Source organism: Rhamphochromis longiceps, linkage group LG18 (genome assembly GCF_057381845.1).
Source record: "Rhamphochromis longiceps isolate RC_006_pf linkage group LG18, R_longiceps_female_GT1.1, whole genome shotgun sequence".
Classification (NCBI taxonomy): Eukaryota; Metazoa; Chordata; class Actinopteri; order Cichliformes; family Cichlidae; genus Rhamphochromis; species Rhamphochromis longiceps.
The window spans coordinates 22,969,398-22,983,519 of record NC_140574.1 but is presented as its reverse complement, the minus strand read 5'-3'; the positions used below and the strand labels follow the sequence as shown (position 1 = coordinate 22,983,519).

The following is a 14,122-nucleotide window of genomic DNA, read 5'->3' as shown; positions in this document are numbered from 1 at the left end:
ACACAAAAGTCACCCATAACTGTTTACATTTTTTGATGTACATAAATAACACACGTTCTAAAGGTTCTATTTTAGCATAGAGATGGGGATAAATGTCTTACGATGGGCGATGGTTGTCGAGCAGAGTCCAAGGACCTGCTGCCTGCTGCTCAGGGAGCTAGCTGTGATCTCCTGTCCCTTTATTACCAGTGTCGTCTTTTAGCCTTGTACTCCTCACACCTTTGCACCTAAGATGAAACGCATAACCATAATCACTGTGGACGTAAGTTATTTTTGTGAATGTTACTCACAAAGTGTCAAAGCCCTTCCCGTTTGTCCTAATATTGTAACTTTAAATTTAAGATGCATAGGATTACAAAAAATAAATAAAGTAAATAAGTTAGAGTTCAGGATGAATTTCGTTATTGGGTTTAATGTTTCTTTTGCTGTGATTTTCATTTATTTGTCTGTTCTCCACATTTTTTTTTCTTTACGTGTCTCCACTTTCGTCTTGTAAAGTCAGTGATCTATTTTTTTTTAACTGAAGAAAGAAAACTTCAAACAAAAAAATGTTTGTCTCCCTTCTCTTTCCCTGTATGACAAAATGTACAAGAGGTATATTACTAGTCCAAGAGTCACACAGCTCGATATACAGTATATTGTTGTCCAATGGGATACATTATATGTGGTTTTAAGAATGTAATAAATTGTTTCTTTTTCTTTTGAAGTGTTTGTGTAATTTATTTGCTTTTGTGTCAATTTATACAGGTCAATGCACAAGAATATAGGCAAATGTATAGGCGGTTTTCCACTGTACAGCATTATCAGGGAGGCTTCAGACTGGTCCCAAATTCATGCTTCTGTGAACCTTCCCTCCCAATGCCAGACAGTGGGAGTTGTGAAGCGCTATCTTCAGCCGCTGGAAGAGTTAGGAGTGTTGCAGCAGATGGTCTGATCCCCACAGACCCTTGATCACCATATAATGGAGACAGACTGGGATTACATGAATGTAAAGAAGCAATCCAGACAGCCTAAATCCACTGGTGAGCTCACCAAGATGCAAGAATGTGCTGGTGTAAGGTTAATTTGCGTATATAAAAAAAAAAAAGTGTAATTTGCCACTTAAAAAAAATAATTCATGCACTATAATTGATAAATACATTCTGACTAGAACCTAAAGAAAATTCACAGTGCTGCAAGTTCTTGCATATGGTTACCGTTCGGTGTGGGCTAAAACCAAACGTGAAAAGCCAAGAGCATTGTTGTACTTGATCTTGTACACTGTACACTCTAAAGTTTCCACATGCCATTAACCATAGATCTACAACAAAAATCGATTTGCTAGAATTAGTTAGTTCAGGAAATCACTTTAGCTGACTGTGACTTTCTTCCTACAAACTCGTTTTGTCCTCAGTAAATTAATTTAACACCTCAAATTAAGGTTTAGATTTTTTTTTTTACTTTTTAAAATGCATTTTAATCTTTTATATTCAGCTATAAAATATTATTTGAAAATATAATAGGTGAATCAGTAGTGGAAATCGTGTGGAAAAACGAATGACCAGTTACTTATTAGAATAGAGAAACAACCTTTAGGCTTCAGTACTTGCAGTTTTAATATGGAGTAACGATACCTTAAGGTGGGCAGTTTATTAGTATTTTTATTTATTAGTCTACACGAAGTGCTTTGGTCTACTTTATCCAGCCGGATGAAGCCTCCCACACGAACCTGAAGCCAGGAAACTGTGGTTGCTTAGCAAACTTCTCATCCACGATCCAAAGTTTGGAGACGTGTTGCTCAGTCGCTGTTTGTGCTGTGAACTCAGAGCAACTGCTTTCCTTACGTTTCCCCCCTTCTTTGAGGTCCAGGTGGCAACGCTGAAACCTGCAAAGATGTCCGTCGCAGGATTTAAAAAACAGATTTACAAAGCCACTCAGGTAAGCGCGCGACAGTTAAACATTAGCCTGTCGTTTAGTTAGCCATGTAGCATTCTGACTACCTGGTTAAGCACAACGGAAAACTTTAACAACAAACAATTAAACACCTCCAGCTTGCTGCATATACCATAGGCTATGTTTTTGTTAAACATTTCAGAATATGACAAATGTGTTGCTAACGTAACGGCTAACGTAAAAGTTAATAGTTGACTTTATCTTAGCTAATGCTAATTAGCGAAACATTGACACAGCACTGGTTAACCCAGCTGTTAATCTTTCTATAAAAGTTTTGTTTTCCTCAAGTCTAACGATTTGTATTTATGCACCCACTGTTTTCTGATAAATTACTTTTTCCCCTAAGAAAGTGAGACCTGGGAACAGTATTTGTACCGAGCTTCTACCAAAGTTTTGTACTACTTGGCTTGTGCTCTTGTTAAATTGATGTTAAAAGAGCAGCAGACAATCGGAGGTTTCTTTTCCGTCTCCCAAACAGAGACCTCGTACGTTGGGTGGAGTTTCTTCGTATCTTTTCAGTGTTTTGTTGTTGTTGTTGTTGTTGTTGTTTTCCATAGCAGGGCAGTTAGCCAGTCTTGTTCAAAACTAAGGTTCCTTATCTGTTTCTTGGTGTATCGCAACAACCCCGAGACAGATGAGCTGTCCTGTTAAGATGATAACAGTTAAAAGTAAACTAATTTTAAGTGTTTAAGTTTCATATGTTTCCCAGCTGTGTAAAATGATCTGTCATTATTTCTTAGATATTCTGTTCATCAGTCACCTGGTGTAATGTTCTTTTTTTTTTTTTTTTCCATCTTCAATAAGGAAGTATAAAACTCTAAGCTTAAGAGTTCAGTGCTGTGTTTTAAACATTAGCTTTTCTCATTGCTGAGCATCTCCTATGTCACATAACAAGCATGTAAAAACTGAAGCAGCACACGTTAACATAGACAGCTGAGGGATTTGAAAGCTTAGATTCAGATGATTACACAAATTTAAGTCTGTGCATTCTTGTTACATCATGAATTTATTGTACTGGGTTTGTCTCCAGCTTCCACTTATCCATTAACAGTAATGCTTGTTATCAGAGAAACATAAATAGCTGCCCTTTGATGTAAATGCAAAACCTGCCCATGACCTGCGTTGTCCCTGTACCAGCTTTGCTAACATCATGTGATATAAAAGGGATTGCGCTTACGTCGGTGGGTGTGTGCGTCCTCCATTGTAAGTAATGGAATCCTAGTAATGTGGATACTGCCCAAGCCAGCTTCAAACTCACAAGTAATAACACAGATCTAGTTGTTATGTTAGTACTGTAACAACGGATAGGTGAATCCACAGAAACCAGTTCTTGCTAAACTAGCTGCACAAGTGGTTTGCTAACTATACAGAACAGTGACCAGTTCCTGTCATAGAAAAATCAAGAATTATTTAATATGCTATGGCTGCAAACACACAAGATTTATACTGAGTGTTTTTTTTATCTGAGTTGTACTACCTGGCCCAGCACAGCTAAGCATCTTGTCATTCAGGTTTTAAAAGAAAAAAATGGGGTGGAGATTATTAGTTGTGTAAGGTAATTGCCTAACAGACTTACGTCATATGGCCTAGATATTAATTACATATAGATTCTACATTTACATTTTAAAGTTAAATCTTAAATAAAATGTGCGATTTTTCAAATTACTGTTTTTAGTACTTTGCCCACACAAAACCCCCCACAATTTTTATTTCCTATAGCCACTGTTGCAGGAAACAACTAAATAAACAAGCCCTTCAGCATGTTTTACAGTTTATAAGTGAAGTGCCAAATCCCTGTGCAATATCACATAAATGCTGAATGGTTCATAACCGTATCAAAAAAATCAGTGCACCTTTAATTACTCAGATTATTAAGACTTCCTTTATGTTTGACAGACTAATCTCTCCTCGGCATGTGGCCACCAGTGTTGCACAAATTTCTGCCATTCTTCAGAGGCCATTTTTAATTTGCTCCTTATTAGAAGGACTTTGTGTTGCTTTACCCTTTATCTTATTAAAATATCCCAAACAAATACCCCAGACTAGAGCAGGGCGATATGGCCAAAAATATTTATCACGATATATATTTGAAAATTTGTGATAACGATATAACCGACGATATAATTGATGCGAGACAAAATACAACTCCACAACATTACTAGCGCAAAAAGACAACCTTCCATTTATTTTCACTTAAACAAGAAGCTGGTTTTTATGTACATTAAAGCTTTATAAAAATGTAACAGTGCAAATGCAAATTCCTTGCTGAAAGTTTAACCAAAAGGCATTTCCAGTAGAAATGGGCTGACATATCCTGAGCATAACCATATATAATATCCACTGAAGTTAAAAAGAGGTGCTTTGCAACATTAAACTGCAGTGTGCAGTACGCATTTTTCGGACCATAAGGTGCACGGGATTATAAGGCACATTAAGCGAAACAAAGCAGTCAGATAAATCAAACTTTATTAAACTCATTCTTCTTGCTTCCTCCACTTCTGTACCATTGATTCATTAATGTTGAATTCTCTGGCAGCTTCTCTATTCCCATGTTGTTGCAGTATATTAATGACTAACCTCGTATTGTGGATGGATTATCTCAGTTGTTCTCCTGACTGAAGTTTGGTCCGTTTACAGCATCCTGCCATGCGATTGCATTTGTCTCTAACCATGAAGAACCTTCACGTTAACTTTTATAAGTGGAAAAGTGTTCGTCCTCCAGCTTCACTGTTTATGTTATGCTAACATAGCTGTGTCGCTAGCGATCACGTAGCACATCATTATATACCAGCTAGCCCAACTTCAGTAACCCTACAAACGTCACTGCTGTTTAGTTTCCTGTCTTCATTTATGTTGGAAGTGATAGCAGAGCTGTACGTTTGATTTTTTTCAGAAATCTCTCAGTCAGAACATGCTATATCATGCTTAGGTAACTAGCGAAACTAGCGAGCTAACTTCCGCTAGCTTCCTGCTAACTTCTAACTCCGTTAAATGTAATAACTTTTGTTTTCATGGATGCCTGGAAGTTAAACTTTATAGTTACACCTGGTAAAGCAGCAATGCTGATCGTTTTATTAAAGATGAAAGAATTTAGACAGTTTTTAACTCTAAGTGATGCTGCAGTGTTGTTTGACCTGAAGCATACGGAGTTTAGGACCCAGATTACTCCCAGATTTAAGAGCATCTTAGTCCGACAAATATGACAATAACAACGGCCGCTTGCATGTTCTGCAAAAAAATGTGCTTTGTTGTGTATCTGACGGACAAACACCAAACCAGTTCCACATCACGGAAGTTGCACCATTTTTACAAACCAATTCTGGTTCATCTGTTTCACTCAACAATCGGCCATGTGCTATGAAAACAAAGGCACTGCGCATGCGCGTTTTACTCCCATTCTATCGCGATATTTCATTTTCCTATCGTTGCCTAACATTATACTGGTGTTACCGTGAACGGTATAATATGGCCCAGCCCTACCCCAGACGTGCAGGCCCAGGTCAGAGTTTTGTGTTTTTACCAATAATATAGAGCTGCCATGCCAGAGGAACAGAGGAAGACCACAGAGGAGATTCATGGAGCTAGTGGTGGAAGAGATCCTCAGTGTTGGTGTGAAAAAAGAGAATGTTAGGGATAGGGTGAGATGGAGGGAGATCATCCTTTGTGAGTGCGCATGCGCCATTAGCGTGCTGCCTGCTGTAACCCCTAATTTCCCTCGGGATGAATAAAGTATTCTGATTCTGATTCTGATTCTGAAAGGGAGGAAGTGTGTAGTGTTTTGGCATTGTGCTTTGCATCTTTTGGCTACAGTATTCCCTTTTTGCCAGTTTTTGGAGACTGCCAGTCATCTTGTCAGACTGTGTCATGGTGTCATATGGATCATCCAACATATTTTTACAGAAAATATGTCAGCTCAAATGGGGCCTGCTGGGCCCCATTTGACATTATAATTCATTATAATTAGCCCATTTTGAACTTGGAAATGAATTTGATTTTAAAGTGGTAATTTCTGCTCCTTAGTATACTGAAGCCAAACCCTTTCACAGGAGCTGAATTGGTTTTACTTTTCTTGTTGGCCAAAGACATTTCTTGGACTAAGCTGAATTAAACCTGCCACTGTCTCGTGTGGTGCTCAATAGAAGATGGCTAAGCTAACATTGCAAGGTCAGATCTGCACCTAATTGCTTGTTTGAGGTCATTGCTGGAGGTTTGGTGAGTTATTAAAGCCAAATGTTCACTCACTGTTTTCCCTCCTGCAATGGGAATGTGTGTTTGTCTGTGTTCAAAAAAGCACAGAAAAATAGTTGTATTTTTAACTCAAGCCTTTGATTAGTTTCAGATCAGATCAGATTTGTTATAAGGGCAGAAAACCACAGAGCTGCAATGAGCTAAGTTTTGACTTCCCACTGTGCATAACAACTTCTCATCTGGTACAAAGAGATTCTTTGATTTCAGTTTCTAAATAGGGAAACATCCAGGGCTAATCTATTTCCCATGAACCCTTTGGTGATAGGTGCTTAGGGCGAATTTCAGAGTCATTGAAGGTTAGAAAAAAACATTGCCAGGCCTGTGTACAATAAACTGGAGAGATTGATCGATCCATCTGTTCATAGAGTTTTATGTGTAGTGTGTTGCTGACAGCTGCACTGGACTGAACTGAACTGAAATAAGAGCGCGCACACACAATGAGCCTCTGTTTGGCTTGCCAGGAGACCTAGTGGAAGAAAGATGAAGCCTGCATCTGTGATTATTAAAATTATCCATGGATGTGGCTGTAGTGTAGGAAACTCTGCTAAAAGTCTGTGCTGGCCTAATGGAAAAAAGGAAAACTTCTAGTATAATTCCTTATGGAATTATGGTTCTAAGTAAAGAGGAAAGAACTCAGTCCCTCACACAGAGCTGAGGAGGTTGCTTCCCCCATGGAAAATGGACAAGTATTGGAACTTGGGAGTTAATTAAAACAAAATCTTGAAAGATAAACAACAAAGTTTTAAAAGCAACAAAAGCAAAGGCGTTGCAGAGGGTTGTGAAAACTGCCCAACGCATCGCCGGAGGACCACTTCCTGCCATAAAGGACATCTACAGGAAGCGGTGTCTGAAAAGGGCTGGGAAAATCATCAAAGACCCCTGTCACCCATCACATGGACTCTTCACCCTCCTGCCCTCTGGGAGGCGCTACAGGAGCCTCCGGACTAAGACCATCAGGTACCGGAACAGCTTCTTCCCCACAGCTGTCAGACTCCTGAACTCTGCCTCCTGACATCTGACCCACGTTAACACATGGACATACACACATCCACAACCACCTACACACACAATGGACAACTGTACCCTCATACACACAATAATAACATGGACTGAGCCACCACTCTCAACCACTAGCACTATAGCCTCTGTAGAAATTATCCACATATTTCACTTATCTTAACTGCATTAATGTATAATTCTCTGTAAATAATCATTCTGTACAATTCGATAATTTTTAATTCTACAACTGTTTATAAACTGCATAGTTCACATTTCTGTATAACTGTATATCTCATATTTCTGTATAGTTTTTTTAAATTTCATATTCTGTATAGTTTTTCATATTTATATCCTGTTCATAGCCTGTACTCACTACAGCCTGTACATACTTATAGTTATAGCATATTCATAACATACTTCATACCGTGTACATTATAACATACCATAATAGACCCATTTCTGTAATATACTCACATATCTATATTATTGCTAACATATATTTGTAATATATCTGTATCATGGCTAAAGCACTTCTGGATGGAAACAAACTGCATTTTGTTGCCTTGTACTTGTGACATGTGCAATGACAATAAAGTTGAATTCTATTCTATTCTAAAAGCACAGGTGTCCTTGAATCTGGAAGTGGATAGAGTTGTATGCAAAGGGTTAGGCATTTTGTGTTGGCGCAGACAACCAGCATTTTAGATTCTCTGGAGATTATTTAGAGAAGCCAGAATTTGTCAAGCTCAAATGTTTACAACATTTGTAGAAAAAGTGGCTTACAGTTTTCAGAAACATTCACAGGGATATCAATAGAAATTTTATATGAAATATTTTTTCTTTTTCAGTCTTCGTAATCCTCCGTGAAGGCCAGTCAGAATGTTAATTTCAGTCAGTTGTATTTTTCTGTTTGCTCTGGGTTCACAGTTGATGAGTGAGAAGGTTGGAGGTGCAGAGGGAACCAAACTGGATGAAGACTTCAAGGACCTTGAAAGGGTATTTATTGCATTCCACATAATACTTACAGCTCATGTGTTTAAGTTGTATTAGCTTGTTGAAATAATTTCTTCCAGCTTCCTTTGATTTACATAAGTGGCCCTAATGGCATTCAACTTGCATTAAATTTTTTTCATTTCTTGTGTGCCACCAGAAAGCTGATATTACCAGCAAAGCAGTAGTGGAAGTCCTCAATAAAACAACAGAGTACATCCAGCCTAATCCAGCAACGAGAGCTAAGCTTAGCATGCTCTCCACAGTTTCCAAAATCCGTGGGCAGGTCAACAGTCCAGGCTACCCCCAGGCTGAGGGCCTGCTGGGGGAGTGTATGACTAAATATGGACATGAAATCGGCGAGAGTAGCAACTTTGGTAAGAACAGCAGTTAATAGCAGGAAAAGATATAAGGTAGAAGAGGCATGTTATACTTGATAGCATATGCTTTAAATTAGGAAAAGACACAAGAATGTGGACAGTATGATAGGGGAGTTGTGTGCATTTGTGAGGGGGTTGCCGACAGACATTGTTAATTTGGGGGCTTTGTTGTGTTTGATTGTTGCTAATTACATGACTCATATTATCTTAGGCATGCTCATGCTAATTGTGTGTGCATTTTCCACAGGTGGGGCTCTTATAGATGCAGGAGAGTCAATGAAGAGGTTGGCTGAGGTCAAGGATGCGCTGGATATTGATGTGAAGCAGAACTTTATTGACCCACTGCAGGGAATCGCTGAAAAGGACATCAAAGACATTCAGGTAGACTCAAAAGATTTTGCGCATACAGGCCTAGGCATTCACTAATGAGCTCTACAGTCTGCATGTGAGTTACAATGTTATAAAAAAGTATTCAGAATCCAAGCTGACATTGAATTACACTAATGACAAAGAACATTTGTCAAAGCAGTTATGAACAAGTGAAAATCTTTTGATGTTTGTATGATAGTATATATTCTGTGAAATTTCATCCTCCTAATTGTAACACTAATCTCCCACCCCCACTTTGCAGTTCCACCTGAAGAAGTTGGAGGGCCGCCGTCTAGACTATGACTATAAAAAGAAACGTCAAGGTAAAATCCAAGATGAAGAGATCAGGCAGGCCCTGGAAAAGTTCCACGAGTCCAAAGAACTGGCTGAGCGCTCAATGCACAACCTCCTGGAGACAGATGTGAGTATTAAGTAGTACAATGTGGCTTTTAGAACTGCTGCGCCAAGTTCCTTCAACAGATAGTTGTAAGAAAACCTGACATTGTTTAATGAGTCTGATGTAACAAAAGTATTGATGTGATTAATGCCACATTTGTGGCTCTGTGTAAGACCAAAAGGATTAACTTGTAGGAAGACTGTATAAACTTAGATTATATATCTGCAGGAGTGCCAGTGAGACACTCTTTGTTATTCTACAGCACTATCAGCATTATGCATAATGAAAAATACTTTGATAGAGACTGAATGTATTGTGACAAGAGATCCCCAATGAGTTTAAAAGCAGCAGTAGCTTTTAATTTTGACCAATTGTTAACCTAGTTCAGTGTCAACAAACATGGTTATTTAGTCTATAGTCATCTTTAATCATTTTAGCAAGAATAATGATTTAGGGCAGATTTTGTGGCTGCCAAGCTATCTGTGTACCAGTACTTGCAGATCTAAGTCTAGGAGGAAATGTATTATAATGCAAGGTATGCTGATGGATTACTTGTTAAAGTCTGTAATGGTGCATTAATACAGTAGCACTAAACTGAGAAAAGAGTGGCAAGTCACATAAGAAACTACGTAGCGAACATGAGAACCATGTGAAATTACATTGCCCAACTGTTTCACTGTTGCATGTTTTGGAAATGCATGTAGTTGGCAGCTCACAGGTTCTCCAACATCAAAACACACAAGTATTTAAGGGCAGTACGTATCACCTGACTTGCCTTGTTTTTTTTCCAATGTGCTGTGCAGTTATGCGAAACCCGTCAAACCTGTTTGGTGTGGTATTTGCTGTCACCATGTTTCGTTTCTTTTTTCTGTTTTTTAAATACTCATCATGTTTCTGCCTTTGTAGGTGGAGCAGGTGAGTCAGCTGTCGTCTTTTGTGGAGTCTCTGCTGCAGTATCACAGACAGGCCACACAGATCATGGAGGAGCTTTCTGACAAACTGAGAGAAAGGTCAGCACCAGACTATTTTTGGAAAGTGGCATGCCTTTTGTATGTTGAGGCTTCGTCCTCTGGCTCATGACAGGATGATTCAGCCGTATCTTTTATCCATCTGATTACATCCAATGAATACCAAGCTGCAAAATATGTTTAGTTTTTTGTTTTTCTGTTAGAGAAACAAAATATCAGTTTAGTTTAGAACTTTAGATCATTTTGTTTTCTTTTAATAAAATGTGTCTAGTTTTTGTGATTGGATTAAAGCCCAAAATAAGATCGGCCAACTCTTTGTTAGCATGTCTGTATTTGTATTGGCACATCTTCTACTTGTGAGCTCAAAGAGGTAGTGGTTTGTGATTCTGATTGTTTGCAGGGTAAATGATGCTCAGTCTCGCCCAAGACAAGAGTACACACCCAAACCCAAACCAGCCTTTGATTTTGGAGAAGTAGAACACTCAAACGGAGGATGCTCTTCATCCGCTTCAAGCCCTCCAGCTTACTCTTCTGGTACACTTCTTTCATTCTGTTTTTTCCCCTCTTCATATTGTGTGTGTGCGTGCGTGCGTGCGTGCGTGCGTGCGTCTCATTCATATGACTGATGTGTCTTTCCTTCTGCAACATTAAGCAAACACAGCACAGTATCAAGGGCCATCCTTCCAAAGACCGTCCATCAAGAACAGACGGCGTGAGTGGACAGAGGAAGAAAATGTGTCACTTGCACTGAACTTAAAACTATTACTACTACTACTACTCAGCCTGTTGCACATCTTTGTAGCAGAAAAGTTTATGCATTAGTGTGAAGTGTCTCACTAGCTTTGCTACACTGTGATTGGTGGGTCAATTAATAACCAAGGCTGCAGATACATTCATTCATTGGCAAACAAAAACACATCTTAAATAACCATTGAGTATGGTATTATGTATGAAGTTGTATGTATCTGACAGCTTAGTGCACTGATGACTGAATCTTCTGAATCTCAAGAAGAAGAAAAAACAATCGTGATGTACCCAAATATTTAATTTGCAGTTTAAAGTCTGAATCAATTCTCAGACAAAAGAGAAGAAAATAATGGGGAAAATATGTAGCCTGATTTGTACTCCTGCATTGATTTCTTGAGGTTCAGAAGGATTCTCCTTAAGCACACTGGTGACTAACTTAAAAGTCTTTATGTTTCCAGTTTTTATGACTTGGACTTCATGGCTACAGAGTGGACTGGAAAACATTGGTGTTAAATTCCCTATAATGAAAACCTTTCAAAGGAGAATATACTAACCTCGTTGAAGGGAAATTGTTTCCATGGAATAACTGTATTTGTTTTTTGTTTTGTTTTTCTCCCTTTCTCCATCTCTGTGCCTCTGTCTCTTTCTTCAGCTGAGCCTTGCTGTAAGGCCATGTATGACTTTGAGCCAGAGAATGACGGAGAGCTGGGCTTCCAGGAGGGTGACATCATTAAATTGGTCTCTCAAATCGATGAGAACTGGTATGAAGGAAGCCTCCGTGGAAAATCAGGATACTTCCCCACCAACTATGTTGAAGTGATGGTCCCTCTGCCACACTGAAAACAGCAGGGGTTAAGATTATGAAGAGTGGAGGATAAAGGATTACCAGATCTCTTGATAACAAAGATTATATAAAGAGTAAATATCAAGACAATGACCAATATTATTTTGTATCTCAAGGTTAAAGAGTACACACAGATTTGTAAAAACATCAAGGGCAGAGGAATGTTCGATGAGCCAAATTATATCGTAATATTTGGGTGCTTCTGTCATATCCTGAGTTTTATAGCCATTCTCTATGCACCTGTGCACTTTTTACACTACACCTCTATCACCAGGACTGATTAAGAAATGCTGAGAGAGAATGGTGTTTGGGGAAGAAATGGTCTACAAACTCCTAAGTGCAACAACTTTATTTTTCTTATCCTGTTTTTATACTCAGAATATTACGTTTCGTTCTATGCATTGTTCATATTGGTACTACACACATGCATGCGTTCCTCTAAACACTATTCATACACTCCCATTTTTAATCTCTGTACCTTAAGGCCTTAGTACTGTGCGCCAACATGGAGGACTGGCTACCCTTTATCAATGTTTAGTCTCTGCCGCCCTCTAGTGGTCACAGAGTTTCTTCTTAGCTCCTTATTCAGCAACACTATTCTGTGATGTTTGTTGGCTGTTTCTTACCAAATCTATGTTGGGTAGTTTGTCCTAAGTTTTAGTTTGCAGATGTTGAAACAGCGTGAGTGAGTCAATAGATGTATTTTTTTCTAAACATTGGTAGTTTTAGCATTAACAAAAAGAATTGCAGTTAAACTCTAAAAATTACAATTTAACATTATTTATGTAACGCAGGTTACTTACAACCTAGATCATACTGCCCTCATTTTATTCAACATGGATGCCAAAGAATTTTTATTTTTTTTTAATTTCCAAAATGCAAAGGGCTGTTCGTGTGCACAATTGTGTTGATATTTCAGATGATTACATGCAGCATCCCACCGTTCATGTTGTGCAACGTTACACCAAAGCCAAAACCATGTTCTTTTAGTTCCTGTTTTCTCAGGCTCTATTGATACTGCTGGCAGTGTCACTCATAATGTTCTGTGGGGTGTTTTTTTGTTTTTGTTTTTTAATTCAGCTGTTTGTTTCATGAACTTTCTGTCACTGGTGCATTTTCCACGTCAGTGCTCGGGTGAGCTTGGCCTTATTATTCTAACCTCCAATTTGATGCGTGGAATTTAATCTGATGTGTGTTTGGTGTTTTTTGTACCTGCCTCAGTTTTCAGGCCGAAACTGCATCAGACCTGATGGGGGTTACTATCTTCCAGTGACTGTGTACTGAATTTACAAATAATAAGGAAGGACCTTTGCACAATGGCTGGTTTCAGTTCCAATTAAGCCTATTACAAGCAAACTATGAACTGTCATGGTCTGTGCTGTTCACTAGAATGCCAACTTTCTCCTCTTGTCATGATCCCCTTGTTAGACCGCCCCCTGCCCCACTCATCTCTCCCATCTCCATTTAAACTGAGAGTGGAACAGACAGGTCTTTTCAGCAGGCAAGGGCACACAGCACTGGATTATGCCCTCCCCCACTATGCGTTATTCACCACCTGCCCCTGTGCCCCTACCCCCTTTCTCATTATCTACCCCATCCCAAGCCCACGGTGCCTCTGAGGCTCAGTCTCCCAGTCCATAATACCATCATTGCTATCACAGTAGATACCTCTTAATGTTTTGCTTGCATCTGTGCTCTGTTATTAGTGGTATGCATTGCACCGGGGGTTTGGCATAGCAGACTAATAATTGTGGTTCAGGTGTGGGTTTACATGCCTCATTACACCTAATCAAAAGCCCCCTTCCCAAGTTTAGGAGAGGAGGAGGGTCAGGGACTCAGGGGCTCAGGTTGAGCTGTTCTGTAGCTTGTATAATATTCATGAAGAACAAAGGGCTAAGATCAGCTTTTGTCAGCTGCTGCTCTTACTGTGGAAATAAAGCTTTTATTTCTTTTCCCCCCCATCATGCACGCTTTTGAATTTTCTGTGAAAGTAGCCTAACTTTTTGTATGTTTTTTTTATTCTAGCTTTTGCCATATGCAATGCCTCATTTTTTGTAACTGTGACACAATAGGGAGAAATGTTGAGACTAAAAGTGGGATTATCCTGGATTATCTTTAGGATGTATGAATTACCTCTATGCTAAATGTAATCTTGTGTATTGTATAATTAATGTGGTGTATGAATGAATGCTGTCCATTTGCTTCTTTAAATAAATGTTAAGTAATTTGTCCCGTGTGTCTGTGTAAA

At 38.9% G+C, this 14,122-nt stretch overlaps 1 protein-coding gene across 2 annotated transcripts; it reads left to right on the top strand.

The window, feature by feature from the left end:
* The first annotated feature begins 1,686 nt into the window (after positions 1-1,686).
* LOC146648279 (endophilin-A2-like) lies at positions 1,687-14,104 on the top strand. 2 transcript variants are annotated; one of them, XM_085388635.1, is made up of 9 exons: positions 1,687-1,917; positions 8,107-8,175; positions 8,330-8,546; positions 8,797-8,930; positions 9,181-9,339; positions 10,222-10,325; positions 10,684-10,817; positions 10,936-10,995; positions 11,683-14,104. In XM_085388635.1, exons 1-9 carry the CDS (start codon positions 1,873-1,875, stop codon positions 11,868-11,870), a joined length of 1,110 nt encoding a protein of 369 aa, XP_085244761.1. In that variant the 5' UTR covers positions 1,687-1,872; the 3' UTR covers positions 11,871-14,104. The 2 variants fall into 2 exon arrangements, with proteins under 2 accessions (XP_085244761.1, XP_085244762.1); XM_085388636.1 differs by lacking the exon at positions 10,936-10,995 and having other exon boundaries at positions 1,692-1,917.
* Positions 14,105-14,122: the final 18 nt, after the last annotated feature.

What these genes read in the sequence shown, in the direction of transcription:
- LOC146648279 (XM_085388635.1), top strand. Translation starts at nt 1,873, where the DNA reads ATGTCCGTCGCAGGATTTAAAAAACAGATTTACAAAGCCACTCAG. An exon ending in ACTTCAAGGACCTTGAAAGG is followed by an intron (nt 8,176 to 8,329) that starts GTATTTATTGCA and finishes GTGTGCCACCAG; the next exon opens with AAAGCTGATATTACCAGCAA. An exon ending in AGGACATCAAAGACATTCAG is followed by an intron (nt 8,931 to 9,180) that starts GTAGACTCAAAA and finishes CCCACTTTGCAG; the next exon opens with TTCCACCTGAAGAAGTTGGA.